This window comes from Osmerus mordax, chromosome 1 (assembly GCF_038355195.1).
Source record: "Osmerus mordax isolate fOsmMor3 chromosome 1, fOsmMor3.pri, whole genome shotgun sequence".
NCBI classification, from domain to species: domain Eukaryota; kingdom Metazoa; phylum Chordata; class Actinopteri; order Osmeriformes; family Osmeridae; genus Osmerus; species Osmerus mordax.
In genome coordinates, this window is record NC_090050.1 from 3,870,719 (window position 1) to 3,887,512 (window position 16,794).

The following is a 16,794-nucleotide window of genomic DNA, read 5'->3' on the forward strand; positions in this document are numbered from 1 at the left end:
ACATTTTACCAACACTATATATTGCAAGTGAATTGAGTGGGCCCTGGTGCGTGTTATGTTTAGTATAATGATACTTACGAAAGGCAGGTGTAGCCAGTTTCATGGCAGAAGCACTTGTCACACCCTCTGTAGAATGTTTGACCAGGCTGGAACTGAACCTCTTTGTACATGCATATACCTGTGGGCAAAGAAAACACAGTCAATAAGATTAAATACAATTGTATGTCTGACATCTAATTGAACCTTTAGATTTGATTGCTTATTTATACTTTTGCTACTTGTTAGTTATTAATTTATTTCTATTTTGGAATGTTCTTGATTAAATTCAAAGTTATGTCATAACCTTCAACACCCCCACATATAATTTGCCGCTATTATTTTGGGGGACCACTAGAGGGAGATCTTAAACTAAACAGGTGAATTTAGGACAGTGGAATGCAAAGTGAGAGACACCCAAACAAAAACACTATATTGTGTGTAAGAATACACCTAGGTGCATAAAACACCTAAAAACGGGAAGAAATTTAAGCATCTTTGTCTATGCACTTCAGACTTGTTTTATCCAAAATAATGTATATGGCTAATAAAAGTAATATACTTATGTTCAAGATTGCAACATGAAATCAAGCCAATCTGTTATGTCTATTCAGAATCAGATGAAAACTGACACTCATGAAACCAGCACAAAAAGCTTGTCCATCTGATTTTATAAACTGGAATATAAATAACATTGATTAATTTAAACTAACCCTAATCTGGAGGTCAAACAAGAGATCTTACTGTACCTGATTGTCTGTAGATGGCTGCCCGAGTCACCTGACTGCTCCACAGGAAACTGAGGGACAGACAGACAGCCCAGAAACACACTGACATCCCTTGTCTGCACGTACATCTCATATATACCATTCTGTCCAATACTTTATACCAGAAAAAAAAGACTTAGCAAAAATTCCTTAAGACTAGAAGCGGGCTTCACACTCTGCTAGCTCCTTACGGCAGACGCTAACCGTGGCGAGTGGGTGAAGACGTATGTTCTAGAGCGAGCGTTGGTGCCCGGGCTGGTGTAGGAACAGGTTCTTCAGCAGTCAATGGGGGAGGAAGACCAGATGGTTCGTCCGAGTCCTGTCAGTGTGTAGAAGTCTTTATTCTCACTACTCTACGTACCCTTACTCCAGATGGCTTTTATACACTGCCCAACACCTGCTCTGACAGCCAAGGTACAATAGAGAGAGAGAGAGAAACAGAGAGCGAGAGCGAAGAGAGAGTGAGTGAAAGGACTAAGGAAACGGACTAAACAGACATTTCTGTGCTTGCTTCAAAAATTCTTTTTCAGTTTGTTCTCTTTTTTCTGTGGCTTATTTGTCTGTGCCAAGTGAAGTCCTCCCACTCCTTGGCACAACCTTCTCTATTTTTATTTTGGTTTTTTTTTCACACAGGTCCAAAAACGTTTGGTCCATCTGGGGCTCAGAGCAGGGAAAAAGTTCCATTAAATGTTTCAATATTTCTTCTGAGTCATTTGGGTTTATGTGAGCAAAGCACAGTTTCCAGAATGGTAACGCTACAGTAGGCCATGGAATGCGGGCCACATTTGAGTCCCATGCCGGCGTTTTACCCTGTGGGTGCGTTCAGTGTCCGGTAGTGGGTAGGCACAGTTCGCATGCTGGGTGGCTTCTTCACACAAACGCACATTCACATACACACTTGCATACACACTCAAGCAAACCTAATCTACAATACCCTGGAGTCTTACATGGCGATAGACAGCAATGGAAGTATATGACTGAGTTCGGAATAACTATCACACTTGCAATGGGAAACTCCTACCCGAATTACCATGACTCAACAATTTTTTGGTTCTACTGTTCAAGTCTTTTATAGAGAGGCATATTAAACAATGAGTTTCTGACTCCTAAACATTTTTCTGACATAGCTGTCATGAAAATTTGGGACTAATGTTTTTGCAAACAGTGGAATACTAGGAGCCAATCAAATGGACTAACTAACACCAACAATGTGGGTCCATCAACTCTTAAAAGAAACCGAATCCCAATCCAGGATCTTAAGTATTGGCTTGTTCACCAATGGGCTTAAGATGTGTGTTAGATGTCTTTTTAAATCAGCAAAACCCACTCAATGCCATCACCCTGGCAGAGCCATATTATATATTTGCTTAATTATATCAACCTTATACCCTCCTTCTAAATGTAAATTTAGAAATACTTTTGTTAGAAATATTAATCTTTATCAAGAATTGCACAGTCAGTCGGTGAAGAAGTTTATTACTTGCGGCCGGCTCGCAAGGAGACAAAAGGCCAAACGCCATGGTGGTACAAAGTTTGTCTGTTAGCATGTTGTGCTAGCTAACCATTTAAACGAAACCGCTCTCCACAGTCATTGGTTCATACACAGGCATGCAACTGTCACATGGCTCTTCTTTCATTGACTCCTTTGCATAGATCTTGCGTGTGTGTGTGTGTGTGTGAGTCTTGAAGTGGCCCTGCTTAGGCTAACTAAATGACATGACAATGACATGCTTAGATAAGATAAGGATCTTCCTGTTTACCTAAGCCTGGTCCCTTGCCTATAGTTCATTTGGGGGTGGCCTCTCTCTACACACAAGGCTAAACACAGTATCATGTTATACAGAATAAAAGGTTACATCTTCAACTTTTCTGACAACTTTATTTAGATTAAATAAAGTATTTAAGAACAACTAGCTAGCTGTGGCTGTTGGTAGATTCATATTGGACTCATTCATCTCAAGACAATATTGCAGCAATTCTATTTACATCGATAAGGATCGTGATTTATTTTATAGTGTGGAAATTGTCTGGTGTGCATTGTGGGTGTGTATGTCTGTGTTCATTATCTTTTGATTGCGACAGAGTTCTTGATTGAGAATCAAATTATTTTGATCCATGAAGCTAAAACGTCATAACAAGGCAGAAAACAAGAATATGACATATGTTTGGGTGTGGGTTGTGCATGTGTGTTTTAGGAAAGGGCACAGGAAATATGCGGATTTGTATAAACACTTTTCATGCACAGATACATTTTGTGACCCGTGGGAGCCAGTTGCGGTTTCCCCTATTGCGTGTGTATGAGCACATTTGCGCATTTTAGGTAAGGGGTGACATTTTCCAAGCCGACTGCCAAAGCTCCACACACATTGAGGCAGGGCCTCACTGGCTGAGTTTCAGAATTACATGACTTAGAGCTGAGGTTTCAAAGCTGCCATTCCGAGGGTGGAGTGTAAACACACTCATCTCAAACGCTCGACCCATCCCACCTAAACTGTGCACGTCATTCCCTTTTTTCCCCCCCTCTTTTATCCCATTCTGCATTCCACACCAACCAAGCCTGGCCACAGATGAAGAATATACAACTGTCTATCTATTCACCTGACAAATATGACCACATTTAATATGACTATTTCACTACCGCCGAGTACACATGGGCAGCTCACACACACATTGACAAAGGCCACACAGGCACAACACACACTCACACATCGATGTTGGCCACACAGGCACAGTACACACATACACATGGACCACACACTCCCACAGGCTGCATGCACATAAACACATACACACACTCCCCCTGTGGTCCACTCCCAACTGTTCACCACAACTCAGTTGGTGAGCTTGGGCCCACTGCAGTCCACTTCCAGCCTCATTGTGTGCGTCAAAGCCTGGATGACTCAACTAAATGATGAATTACAGGTGATGTCGGAACTACGTCTGGCTCCCTCTTTGAGCAGACTTGATTATTGAAACTATGCCTTCAAAATAAACATGGGTATTTCCTGATGACGTCTCCTCCGTTGAAGTGGTCAGAAAGCGGTCGATAAGACCACACAGGTGCACCACCTACACCTATAGCTCAATGTTTGAGTGAGTTCATGTATCAAGTTCATGTAAATGTATCAGTTTTGATTGGTGCTTTGTATCTTTGCATTCAATAAAGCAGGAATTTGGCACCTGTCACAAATGACCATACAACCAATGTAAAATACTACATTGCATTGCATGTAGCAGGTTAGTAGTTGTGCTTGTAAGTCAGAGGGCTTTTAAGTTTGAGTACTAGTGGGGGGAAAGATTGGGATGAAGCAACTCTGACGGTTGATGCGACTACCCCTGTTACACTAACATGAGTGACAACCTTGATGTAGTCAATGTTGCAGATTTCCATCCAATAAACCTAGAATGTAGCTTTGCACCCATGCCATTCATACAGTGCCACACTGTGGTTAAGCAAACTTGGCTCCTGCTTCCATTCAGCATGAGTGGCATAAACACCAGTCTAGCAGGATACCTTGGCCTGTCTCCTTGACGGCGGTGGGCACTAAAGTGAAAGCCAACGGTGCCCTCCACAGGCCCTCCTCTGTGCCCTTTGGCACCTCTCTGGTTGACCCCTCTTACAGTTTGCTGGAATGGCTTGCAATGTTGTCACTGCCGGACCCCATGCCCAAAACCCTATCCTATCCTGCTGTCCCATTGGTCCAGCCCATGCGAGCAGACAGGAGACGGCTTTTCTTGGTCTTTCCCTTTAGCATAAGTATTTTGGTTCAACTTCATTGTTATTCCATTCATTTCCTGGCCTCTCTTACTCTGCTTCTTTTTCTTTTCTTTCCTTCTCTTTCCTTCTTTCTTTTTTTCTTTCTCTTTCTTTCATCAGTCTCTCTCTGTCCGCCCCCAGTCCCTGTCTGCATAGTATTACTGTGCCTGGTTCACTCCATTCCTCTGTAGATTTGCAAAGAATACCATCCTCCATTTGTTAAATGTAGATGTTAAATTCTGTGGCACAGGATGAACTATAATTGAAGTTATGTAATAACACAGCAGTATCAGGAAGGAGTAGTCAAATGTATAAACAAAAGACCACCAATTGTAGGGGAGTCAGGTGGCTGAGCGGTTAGGGAAGTGGGCTAGTAATCTGAAGGTTGCCAGTTCGATTTAGCTAAGGGCTACACTTGGAATTGAGAATCATAAAGCTGAACTGGGGCACAGGCCCCTACTCATAATTTATACATACAGTTCAGTGACACAAATTTGATATCAGCTTTGGTAGGGACATCAATAGTAAATGCGAGCAAAAATACTTTTATAACTTGAGCGCAAATACTGTTTTTTTTCATGTAACATAGGCTAATACGTTGGACTCCTGTTGTTATTATCTTTGAGTCTCCCCTGTCTCCCACCTCTCTTTAAATTGTCTGCCTTCAAGGTCAACTTTGCTTTTTGTGCCATTCTGTTAACTAGCTTGCAGGTGCACTGGAGGCGCACCCATCAGTTTTTTTTGTTTGGTGCCGCTGTGCAGACCACAGCTAGGCTTGCTACAACTCAGCGGGCCAAAATTTATTGAGAACTGTCAAGGTACTATAAATAGTGGGGGCCAGTGCACACTAACCAATCCAGTGGGGTGGAGAGATTTTTGTTATGTGCCAGGAGATGTTTCCACAAAATTGGGTTTCACATTAATGTGTTTTGCAGAGTTTCTGGACCCCTCTTCTCTTTTTATGTGTTGTGCTTTTGTGTAAGAATTTTTAAATATCCACAAATTCAAACCTATACTTGTCATCATTTACAGTTCAGCGCCCCTTTATCATGGCCATTGGTTCTTAAACAGATGAGGTCCATCACTCTCTTCTTCTCTTTTAATGTCAATCCTGCTTCCCTCGCTCTCTCTCCCTTTGCTAATCTAATTTGGGGAATTCCATGGGCTGTCAGCTACCATAACTTAAGGGGGAATGAGGGGTGTTGTTTCAGCCTAAATAAACCCTATAAAGACAGTAGCATGGGGAGGTCACAGCCGTTCGCCGAGGGAACTTGCATCAACTTCCCATATCCCCAAATAATGATGGTGTTATGATTTATCCACGGTGGCTCCTCTTTTGGTTTAGAAATGCTGTAATTGTTGTTAAAACTTGTTTAAAGTTAAAATTGTTTACACGTTGACAACAGTTTAGGCATAAAAACTGGCAAACCTGTAACAACAACCCTCTTACTTCTTTCAAATCTACTTTGTGCAAAACACTGTGCGCTCTACAACTATGAAACAGAAAACATCACTAGAATACCATGTAATAGCATTTAAACAATGGAATGCTATAATGTAAGTCAAATAACAGTTTTGTTATCGAACATGATATTCGATTCGTTTATTTCCTTTATTTTCTCTGACACAACAACACCAACAATGTCAAACTGGTGTGTGACAATATATGCCATGAGGGACTCTTCTGTGACAATATTGCATAAACATTCTGTTTTCATAACAGTGAGAGGCATAACAGCATCTCATTACAATAGAAAGGAACATTACAGCTATAACAAAAAGGGTAAAATAAATAATAAATAAAACCATTGAACGTATAATGCACATAGAATTACATATTTAAATCAATAAATGGTTTAATTACATTAAGTTTCTATAATTTGCTTTTCTGCAGACTAACAGGAAACAGGAAACAAACATTATTGGGGGTGATTGAAGTAAAGTTATGGTGTGGTAGGAAGTAACTTAAAGTGACCATCTGCAAATTTAAATTGTGCCCATGTCATAAACTCCACTTGAACATGTCCTGATATATAGCTCTGGAAAAAATTGAGAGACCACTGCACCTTTTTCTTTCATTTTTAAAAGAGTTGAGAAGGACAATTCTGTGAATCACATTGTGAGTGAGGAACAGAAGGGTAAAATTTAAGAGGCCACTGCAAATTTTACCCTTCTGTTCCTGAAAATGAAAGAAAAAGGTGCAGTGGTCTCTAATTGTTTTCCAGAGCTGTATGAATCTTCTAGAGGGATACTAAACTGTCAGTCTAATTTAAAAGTCATGTTGTCCAATTTCATTACTGCATAAATGAGAGAAAATTTAACATCTGGAGCTCTCTCAGGCACCTGGCATGGATGTTAACAATGAGATGGAGATATAAAGCCACCAAATGTCAAAAATAAATACATCAATAAAATAATAAACAACACACTATTTCGTTGGCAGTATTTGTAAAAATGCCTAGTGAAACCAGAAAAAAAGCACCAGACATGGTAAAAAAGTTAAACCAAGTGATATTAAGTACATTATATTCATATAATGTCAGATGGCTGAGCGGTTAGGGAATAGGGCTATTAATCAGAAGGTTGCCGGTTCGATTCCAGGCTGTGACAAATGGCTGTGTCCTTGGGCAAGGCACTTCACCCTACTTGCCTTGGGGGAATGTCCTTGTACTTACTGTAAGTCGCTCTGGATAAGAGCGTCTGCTAAATATACTAAAAGTATTTTGTCTAGATTACTGTGCAACTGAACTCACTACACAGCCAGTTACAGATGTCTCAAGGGGAGAATCCTGCAATAATACTTATTTTAAATTTACAATTTTTAATTTACAACTATTACCTGTTCACTTTGAACCTTGAGATGTGGTTGGGTGTTGATGTTATAGAACTGGAGTGGAACAGCACAGTTTCTGACAATGCTTAAGTGCGGTCAATATTCTCAGGAGGAACTCATGGGCGCTCAGCTTCACACCCTGGCCTTTGGAATTGTGTTCGACAGGTCTGTTCAGTGCATAGTGCTGCCTTTTGGACTAAGCAACACTCCACTCGCTGTGTCTGGAGGGCATGGAGCATTGAGCAAGCCTTATCTTTGCAAGCCTGAGATAAATGCAGCATGCAGGGCCTTCCCTTGTGCTAGGGATGCACAAACAAAACCCAGTGGGCCAAAACCGTAAGTAAAGAAAGGAACACACCTTGAGTAGAGACAAAAAGTATCTCAAATTAAATGATGGATCTTAGACCAGGGTCACTTTTCAGTCCTAATACCTGGTTGAGTCAGCTCAGTCCTTACTTTCTACACCCCTTTTATATGTTGCTGGAGCTGAGAATGTTGTTTTAACACATACAAACTAATTTGTCCTTATATTCCATGTATCTGTCCAGAATATGACAGACTGTGTGTGTGGTTGTGTTTCTGTGTGAGTGTGTGTAGGGGTGGTGGTAACTCCAATGTGTTTTAGGATATTGGATATTATATTTGGGGCTTTAATGCTAGTGTTTTACCCTGTTCCCATAGAAACATCTTATTTACACATATCCCTCATTTATTTATTGGAATCTGATCTCATGTACAAAGATGGATGTTGAACATCTTGAAAAAGTCAAAACTTCAAAACTACTTTGTACCTGTACAAAAGTCCTTTGTTTTAAAATGTTGTTTAGTTTTTTCTTTTATTATGTATCTCAGAAGTAGCACCTGTGTGCTTGTACATATGCACTTCGTGATGTTTCCTTTAAAAGCAAAAAATGTATCTTCCCACTCTGAATAAAAATACAAGCATTATAAGCTAAATTCTTAACTTTGCTTTACAAGAACATTGTGATCCTAATACTGTGTATACTTTTTAAAAAATCCCAGAGTTTTGTAAAGCTAAACATGTATTTCCTCTTAAATGTATGTTTCTTCAAGCGGACAAATAGTTTCTCTTGAATATGATTCATTTTCAGTTCTATATTACAATAGTTCTTTGTACATGATCTCATGTACAAAGACGGATGTTGAAAATCTTGAAAAAGACAAACTTCAAAATTACTTTGTACCTGTACAAAAGTCCTTTGTTTTAAAATGTTGTTTAGTTTTTTCTTTTATTATGTATCTCAGAAATAGCACCTGTGTGCTTGTACATATGCACTTTGTGATGTTTCCTTTAAAAGCAAAAAATGTATCTTCCCACTCTGAATCAAAATACAAGCATTATAAGCTAAATTCTTAACTTTGCTTTACAAGAACATTGTGATCCTAATACTGTGTATACTTTTTAAAAAATCCCAGAGTTTTGTAAAGCTAAACATGTATTTCCTCTTAAATGTATGTTTCTTCAAGCGGACAAATAGTTTCTCTTGAATATAATTCATTTTCAGTTCTATATTACAAACAGCTGGGTGCAGTAATTGCACTCCAGACTGAGATCAAGGGAATCAACCTGAAAAGCAGAAAGGGAGGGGAGGGGGGGTAGGAGGGAGGGGGGGTAGGAGGGAGGGGTTGGGCGGAGGTTTGGGGGGGTCGAAGGAAGGGGGAATGGAGCAGGAGGAGAAGGAAAAAGCGAGGCTGGAGATTAAGGAGGAGGTGGATGCTCAATGGAAACGTTGGACTCTGAACCGCGAATCCTTGGAGTCCCGAATTTCAATCTGTCAAACAATAACAGAGAATAATGTAAGAATTAACTTTGAGAGTGGAGAACTTAAGAAAAGAGGAAAGAAGAATCAGGGTGTATCTAATAACAATAAAGAGGGATGACACAAAAGGTTCAGGGGTTGACATTCTGGATTTTGGAATTCATTCCATGAATTGCAATGTTTGTTTGTCTTGACTGTTCCTGGAAAACAAATATAATATTTCAGACAAGTCATCAAATTGTCTAGTTGTTTTGCAAGATCAAATATTTATATATAATTGAATGGTTTACATTCAATAACAAGATTGAAAGCCTGCTGGAACACTTTGAACTTAAGTTGTGGTCAGAATAAATACTAGTAATAGAAAAAAGACAGGAATTGAACATGAATAAAATAGTATTTGTAGGCTACAGCCTTTTTTTACAAGCAATGTCACAGAGGTAGCTCACAATTTGGAATTGGAATGTGTATGGTGTCCATTTATCAAATGGTGCAGTATGGAATTCCGGTCAATTACTATTTAAATATACTGTTAAATGCATGGCTGCACTTGAAACCAGTGGAGCAGTGATATGGGCCTAGGTGACAACCGTGAGTTACAACAAAATGCCTCAAGCTCTTTGAAATGCAAGCTCTGGGACACCCCCACAACATTTACATTTGTAACCCAGGTCTGGGAATCTTTTCTAATGCTTATGATGGGGAAAAGTGATTGCTAGATACAGATAAAATTATCTTGATCTTATTTTACAGTTGTTATTATCAACATATCAATGTAATCTTTTCCCACATTCTATTGGTCCAACAGATGATATGCTGTGAGAGGATATGCATGGGGAACATGGTGTAAAGGGCTATGACATATGAGTCACTGCCAGCTAGAAATAAGTGGAATATGAAAGCATCTAAAAACAAACAGAAAGAAAAACATACAATTGTAATAGCCTTTAAAGGTTATATTTTCTCTGACATTTCGTGCCAATCCCTGGAAAATAAATTTCAGTATGTTGAATAATTTTTTCTTCTTTTATTTATGAGACTGTTAAGTTTTATTAGGCTATATTTGAAATACATAATATGAAAAGGGAGCATGAAGCAATGTTCAGAATGTATTTTATGGTGCTATTGGTTAAATTAATCACAATAATTCTGATAGTATTTCTTTCTATACAACTATTAGACTAAGGTTTATTAGGTGGTCCCCTAAGGGCAAATAATGTCATATCATAGTATCATAGTATCAGCATATTGCACAATAGTGTGCTCACCAAAAAAAGAATACATTTTTCAAGTAGGCTAAGCTTTTCAGCTTTCTCGTAACAGAAGGCAAAAATCAACATTAAAGTAACAAGTCAACTAGAGGGGTATAATTTCTGGAGCAATTTCGAAGTGTGCTTAAGTTAGACCCGGCTGGGGTAGTTTAACGATTTTACCTCTAAACTGTAAGGCCGGAGACGTTTGTGTTTGTCCCCGGCTGTGAAACAATTCGGTTAGATGTTCAGGGAGCTTGACTAATTAATATCTGACTCCAATTTAGAAATGTGCAAGTACGTTACCTGTATATAACCTCGAGCGCTAAACAGTTAATGACATGGAACTCGGACGTAGGTAAAAATCGTCTGCTTGATCAGAGCACCGACCTTAAAGTATGCATACTCACTAATCAGCCGTTTATCTCTAATATGGATATGGACTTAACCATCACCACAGTATGTAAACTGACCCCCAGTGGCTACGGTATTACCTTCGGAGCATGGAAAGTCCACTGCCAGTGACTCAGAGGCCTTAAGTTAAAACCTACTTCGAAAGTGTATGTCTATAAAACAGTATTAGCCGCATCAACCCAAACTAGATCAAGGTTTTCACCGCCGTAGTGTGATAGATACATACAAGGAGTACCAGTAACTGTAAATGCACAATGATAGTTTATTATCTAAATAGTAAGAGAATCAATACAATAATAATGAAAAATAATCAAATACAGAACATACCTTCAGAGCAATTGTTAACGAAGGTATTCACAATGAAACTAGGCACCTAACGCACCGGAGCTCGTATAGTAAACACAACTCAAAGTGATTGGTAAACCTTCTTCCTATATACACCCAAACATGCATACAAAAAATGGGGACACCGGCCATATGAAAGAAAGGTTGTCTAACGCATACAAATTCAAATTGGACCATCACTCATTAATCAAGGCCGCAGTAGGCCAAGTGTGATGCCTTTCACTTATTTAACTATAAGTCCATTTAATGGCAATTCAGTATGCATAAGCCACTTTATCTCAGTATCCGACTGCACTGTTGACCATTCACGCTGCTCATTATTCTTATTTTTATATATATTTTATTTTATATTTAAATTGTTGTATTCTTAGATTGTTTAGTTCTTAGAAATAGTTAAACTTTTGTACTTTTACTTAATTTAAGATCTGTATATGTTTAGTGTTTTGCACCTCCCTGCCACAGTAAATTCCGTGTTTGTATAACATACATGGCGAATAAACCGAATTCTGATTCTGATTTGCAAGACAAGGGAATATGTAAACACATGTTGGGCTACTGCATGCACAAACTCTGTAAACCCTGTAAATATACATGTGTTTTACAAATATTACTAGAATGTAATACATAAAATAAGAAACAAAATCATATCAAACATGACATTAAAAGCTGTTTAGAACTATGTTTGCATGAACACAACTTTTAATGATAATTTCAGAGTCTTCCTCGGTTCAACTTCCTCTTCAACTGTTGAGGCCACCTCTCCAGAGCTGTGTCATTAAAGTGTGATTGTCATTTTACCATTACAGTCCCTTTTGTGCAAATCAACGACTGTCCCAGACGAGTGTCTGAGTGACCAGTGACAAAGGGGCTGTATCCTTCAGATATCAATGCCAATACAGCCCTACAAAAGCTATTGTTTAAATCTATCTAATAATGCCAGGAATCTGTGTGTGTTTGTGTGTCTGTGTGTTTTTATCACAGGATTTTAGGGTATCGAGTTTCCCAAGATCTCGAGAACCAGGCAGGACCATGAGTAATGCCAGCTGGATTTTTCTAGGTGAGTGCTGTTTTGGTGCGGCGCCTACCCAGGCGTCAATCACATAGAGCAGCGTTTGCATTTATTTTGCCCTTGTTGTTTTCTATGGTACATAATGCATGCAAACATGTGCGCTAGCTGCTATCCTGTCAGTTCTCCAAAGCAGTGTTTTGCTCGTGTTCTGCAAATCTTGGGTGTAATCACGGTTTGACTAGCCAGTCAGTTTGGTTTACAGATCAGAGTAGGCCACAATTTACACATGATGCCTTTTTCCGTTTATACATCACGAAATATCCAAATGTTGATAAATGTAGTCCATACGTTACCAAAACAAAATCTAATAAATTGTGCAATTTCTCATGTATTAGATGTCCAAGTCAAATTGACGATTTTCATCTTGCCAATATAGGATAAAATTTAATATTAAATGGGGAGGAGATCTTGACCCAAGCGGAGGAGTTCAAGTATCTTGGGGGTCCGATTTGGTGACCTCAGGATCAGGTCGCTGCTTTTTGCGGATGATGTGGTCCTGATGGCTTCATCGGGCTGTGACCTTCAGCTCTCACTGGAGCGGTTCGCAACCGAATGCGAAGCGGCTGGGATGGGAATCAGCACCTCCAAATCTGAGGCCATGGTTATCGACCGGAAAAGGGTGGAGTGCAATCTCCGGGTCGGGGAGGAGATCTTGACCCGGGCGGAGGAGTTCAAGTATCTCAGGGTCTTGTTCACGAGTGAGGGAAGAATGTAGCGCGAGATCAACAGGCGGATCGGTGCGGCGTCCGCAGTGATGTGGGCTCTGCATCGGTCCGTTGTGGTGAAGAAGGAGCTGAGTCAAAAGGCGAAGCTCTCTATTTACCAGTTGATCTACGTTCCTACCCTCACCTAAGGTCACGAACTGTGGGTAGTGACCGAAAGAACGAGATCTCAAATACAAGCGGCCAAAATGAGTTTTCTCTGCAGGGTGTCCGGGCTCTCCCTTAGAGATAGGGTGAAGTCAATTTGGAGTAATGGGGCGCTGGGGAAATCAAGTACATTTACCATTAGTCATTTAGCAGACGCTCTTATCCAGAGAGACTTACAGTAAGTACAGGGACATTCCCCCCGAGGCAAGTAGGGTGAAGTGCCTTGCCCAAGGACACAAGGTCATTTTGCACGGCCGGGAATCGAACCAGCAACCTTCTGATTACTAGCCCAATTCCCTAAACGCTCGGCCACCTGACTCTCTGAAGTAGACTTTGGGCGTGGCTTATAGCACCACTTATGGGTGTACGTGAGTCATTAGCGGTATGGGAGTAGTGAGTGGCCTGACTTTTTGAGCTATTGAGCCATTTCATGGAGAAGAGGAAAAATAATAATAATACTAACAAAAACAATAGGTTTCTTCCTACCGGAGGAACCCTAATAATCCCCCACCTACTATGGACTATTCTGTTTTCAGACCTGTCCAACCTATACATACACATGTATTGGTTTTAAATTTCTGCTATTAAATATACATAATGCTGGGGTAGAAGGGAAGAAACGTATGCGGGGGGATAGCATTTCATGGCAGGCCTTGTTTTCCACTGTAAATGCAATGCACCCCCTGCTAACTCTGATTAGGAAAATGTCACATGCCTGAAACGTACTGTGGTTACTCATACTAGTCCCCTCAGTATACAGTAAGAATCATTTGATACTGGGATATACAGAACAGACAATCGAGGGGGTGTATTTCGTGGCAGGCTTGTTGTATTCTTTCTTGCCACAAAATGCACCCCCTGCTAACTGACTATGAAAGTGTCACATGCCTGAAACTTACTGTGGTTACTCATACTAGTCCCCTCATTGTACAGTGAGAATCATTTGATGCTGGGATATACAGAACAGACAATAGAGGGGGTGCATTTCATGGCAGGCTTGTTGTATTCCTTCTTGCCACAAAATGCACCCCTTCTAACTCTGACTAGGAAAGGGTCACATGCCTGAAACTTAATGTGGTTACTCATACTAGTCCCTTCAGTGTACAGTAAGAATCATTTGATTCTGGTATATACAGAACTGCCTTGACACGAATAAGTAATTTGTGAAGATTTACCTCAATAAACATTAGTAACGAAGAAAATAACACAAAAAGGAGTCACATGTATTTATTATACACTAGATTGTATTGGTTATGCATGGGAGTCAGGTGACTGAGCGGTTAGGGAATCGGGCTAGTAATCAGAAGGTTGCTAGTTCGATTCCCCGGCCGTGCAAAATGATGGTGTGTCCTTGGGCAAGGAACTTCACCCTACTTGGAGGAATGTCCCTGTACTTACTGTAAGTCGCTCTGGATAAGAGCGTCTGCTAAATGACTAAATGTAAATGCATATAACTACAACGGAACAGTGGTCGTCCTGTCAACTAATTTGTACTGTTTCCCAAAATCAAAATACCTGCCAGCGAGTAACCTGGGACTGCAACTGCATTGCAAAATTATTTAATTTTATTAAATATCTTCAGTGTCTGTTATTCACAATAAAATAACTTTGCCAACAAGTGCATCGTTATAATAAAGCATAAAGCAAGAATGATGAGCCTACACAGCCTACATTTGTTTAAATTATATACTTTCTTATGTAATAAACATATGTTGAGTTCCAAATAGGCTATTTACAAATCTGTAACAGTTTTAGAATCATCACATGGTCTAAAAGGAACGATGACACGTTGTTTTCCCCATCTACAATTTGGGAGCGTCGTGTCGAAGAATAAACTAACTTGAGGTAAGTTCTCATTAATTTGTGTCAGCATTGCATTTGAGACAACTGCAAATGCAGAGGCTTACATATAAAAATAAATCCAACATTTCCAGCCGAAAATTGATCCCAGTCTGTACAAACAGATTCTGGAATAAGGAATACAACAAGCCTGCCATGAAATGCAACCCCTCTATTGTCTGTTCTGTATATCCCAGCATCAAATGATTCTTACTGTACACTGAGGGGACTAATATGAGTAGCCACAGTAAGTTTCAGGCATGTGACACTTTCCTAGTCAGTGTTAGCAGGGGGTGCATTGCATTTACATCAAATGGAAAACGAGGCCTGCCATGAAATGCTCTCCCCCCGCATACGTTTCTTCCCTTCTACCCCTGCATTATGTACATCTAATAGCATACATTTAATACCAATATGTGTGTATGTATAGGTTGGACAGGTCCATTCGGTCAGTTTGTATACCTATACTTTAGCATTCTGTCAGGATTCATGGCATAGGATGCATCTGATAAACATACCGAGCTAATTTCACTCCTCTCTCACCTCACCCCTTCCATTTTGAGTTACTAATTTGTAGAACAATAACAACCAGCCCTCCACTTCCAAGTGAGGGGATGCAAAAAATGCTGAAACCGTTCCTAAAATACCTCAGCATTAAATATTCAAAGTACATTTACATTTAGTAATTTAGCAGACACTCTTATCCAGAGCGATTTACAGTAAGTACAGGGACATTCTCCCCGAGGCAAGTAGGGTGAAGTGCCTTGCCCAAGGACCATTTGCACGGCCGGGAATCGAACCAACAACCTTCTGATTAATAGCCCGACTTAAAACTCTCTAGTTCTAGCACATTTAAAGTTACCACAGCTCTTATATATGGTAAAAACAAGAAAGGCGTACACTTTTTCCTTGCTTTTCCAGCGTTATCACTGCTTTTAACAATCTTCATGAATTATTTTACATGCACAACTCGTCTCGTATTTGTTGATTCGAGAGGATATGGAATTTAGATTTCCACACAGGCTCTGCTGGTAATTAGGCTAGCATTTCCCTTCCCTCCTCATCTTCTCTTTGTTTCATATGTAAACTGGAGTACACATATTAGCCTGGGGGTCCTGGGGTGTGGATGAGGCCGACATAGGCCCCCACAATAAGCCTTTCTCAAATTGACGTCTCCTCTCCATTCGCAGTATGCCTCTTCCTTTGGGAGAACAATTTTGCCCTGGGACTTTTAATACAACATGCTACCACCTCTTGTTTTCCACTAAACCATCCCTCCTCTTCTCCCTTTTCTGTCTTTTCCTTGTCCCACCTCCCTCATCCCCCTGTCTCCTCAAGGTAGAGATGACAAAGACTGGAATCACTGTGGAATATCACTTAGCGAGGGCCGGCTCATGTGACAAAACGCATCAACTCACAAGGATGGGCAGGGAAGCCTGAGTGGTTGTATATCAGACCAGGTTGAATTATCTAACGCAAGTTTAACATGGTAGGTGTTGGAGCTTGTAGTTGTTAACCTTGAGGTACACCTGAACAAAAAAGGTTGGCTTTAAACACCATCCACAGGCTAGCACACAACTGCTATACAAGACGTATACCTCACGGCCACAAAAATAAACAACAGCACAGAAACCACAGCAGAACAGAGGATGGAACTTACCCTGGACACCGCGAAATCTGTAAAGACAGAACGAGAATCACTTTGAGTTACCTTCCTTACACAGCACTGTTGTTGATTAAAAACGTATGAAGAAACCTGACATACATTACACATACATCCAAAGATTTCAAACATGCCTATGTTGGCACTCAAAATGAGTTTGTATTGCAGGAA

The 16,794-nt window shown here is 40.2% G+C and overlaps 1 protein-coding gene across 1 annotated transcript in view; it reads right to left on the reverse strand.

Annotated features, from left to right (window-relative positions):
• Positions 1-9,096: 9,096 nt before the first annotated feature.
• lhfpl4a (LHFPL tetraspan subfamily member 4a) overlaps positions 9,097-16,794 on the reverse strand; it is a 61,484-nt gene continuing 53,786 nt past the window's right edge. The window contains exon 3 of the mRNA XM_067237982.1: positions 9,097-9,186. Within this exon, the coding sequence (XP_067094083.1) occupies positions 9,182-9,186 (5 nt within the window). The 3' untranslated portion in view covers positions 9,097-9,181. The remainder of the gene's footprint in view (positions 9,187-16,794) is intronic.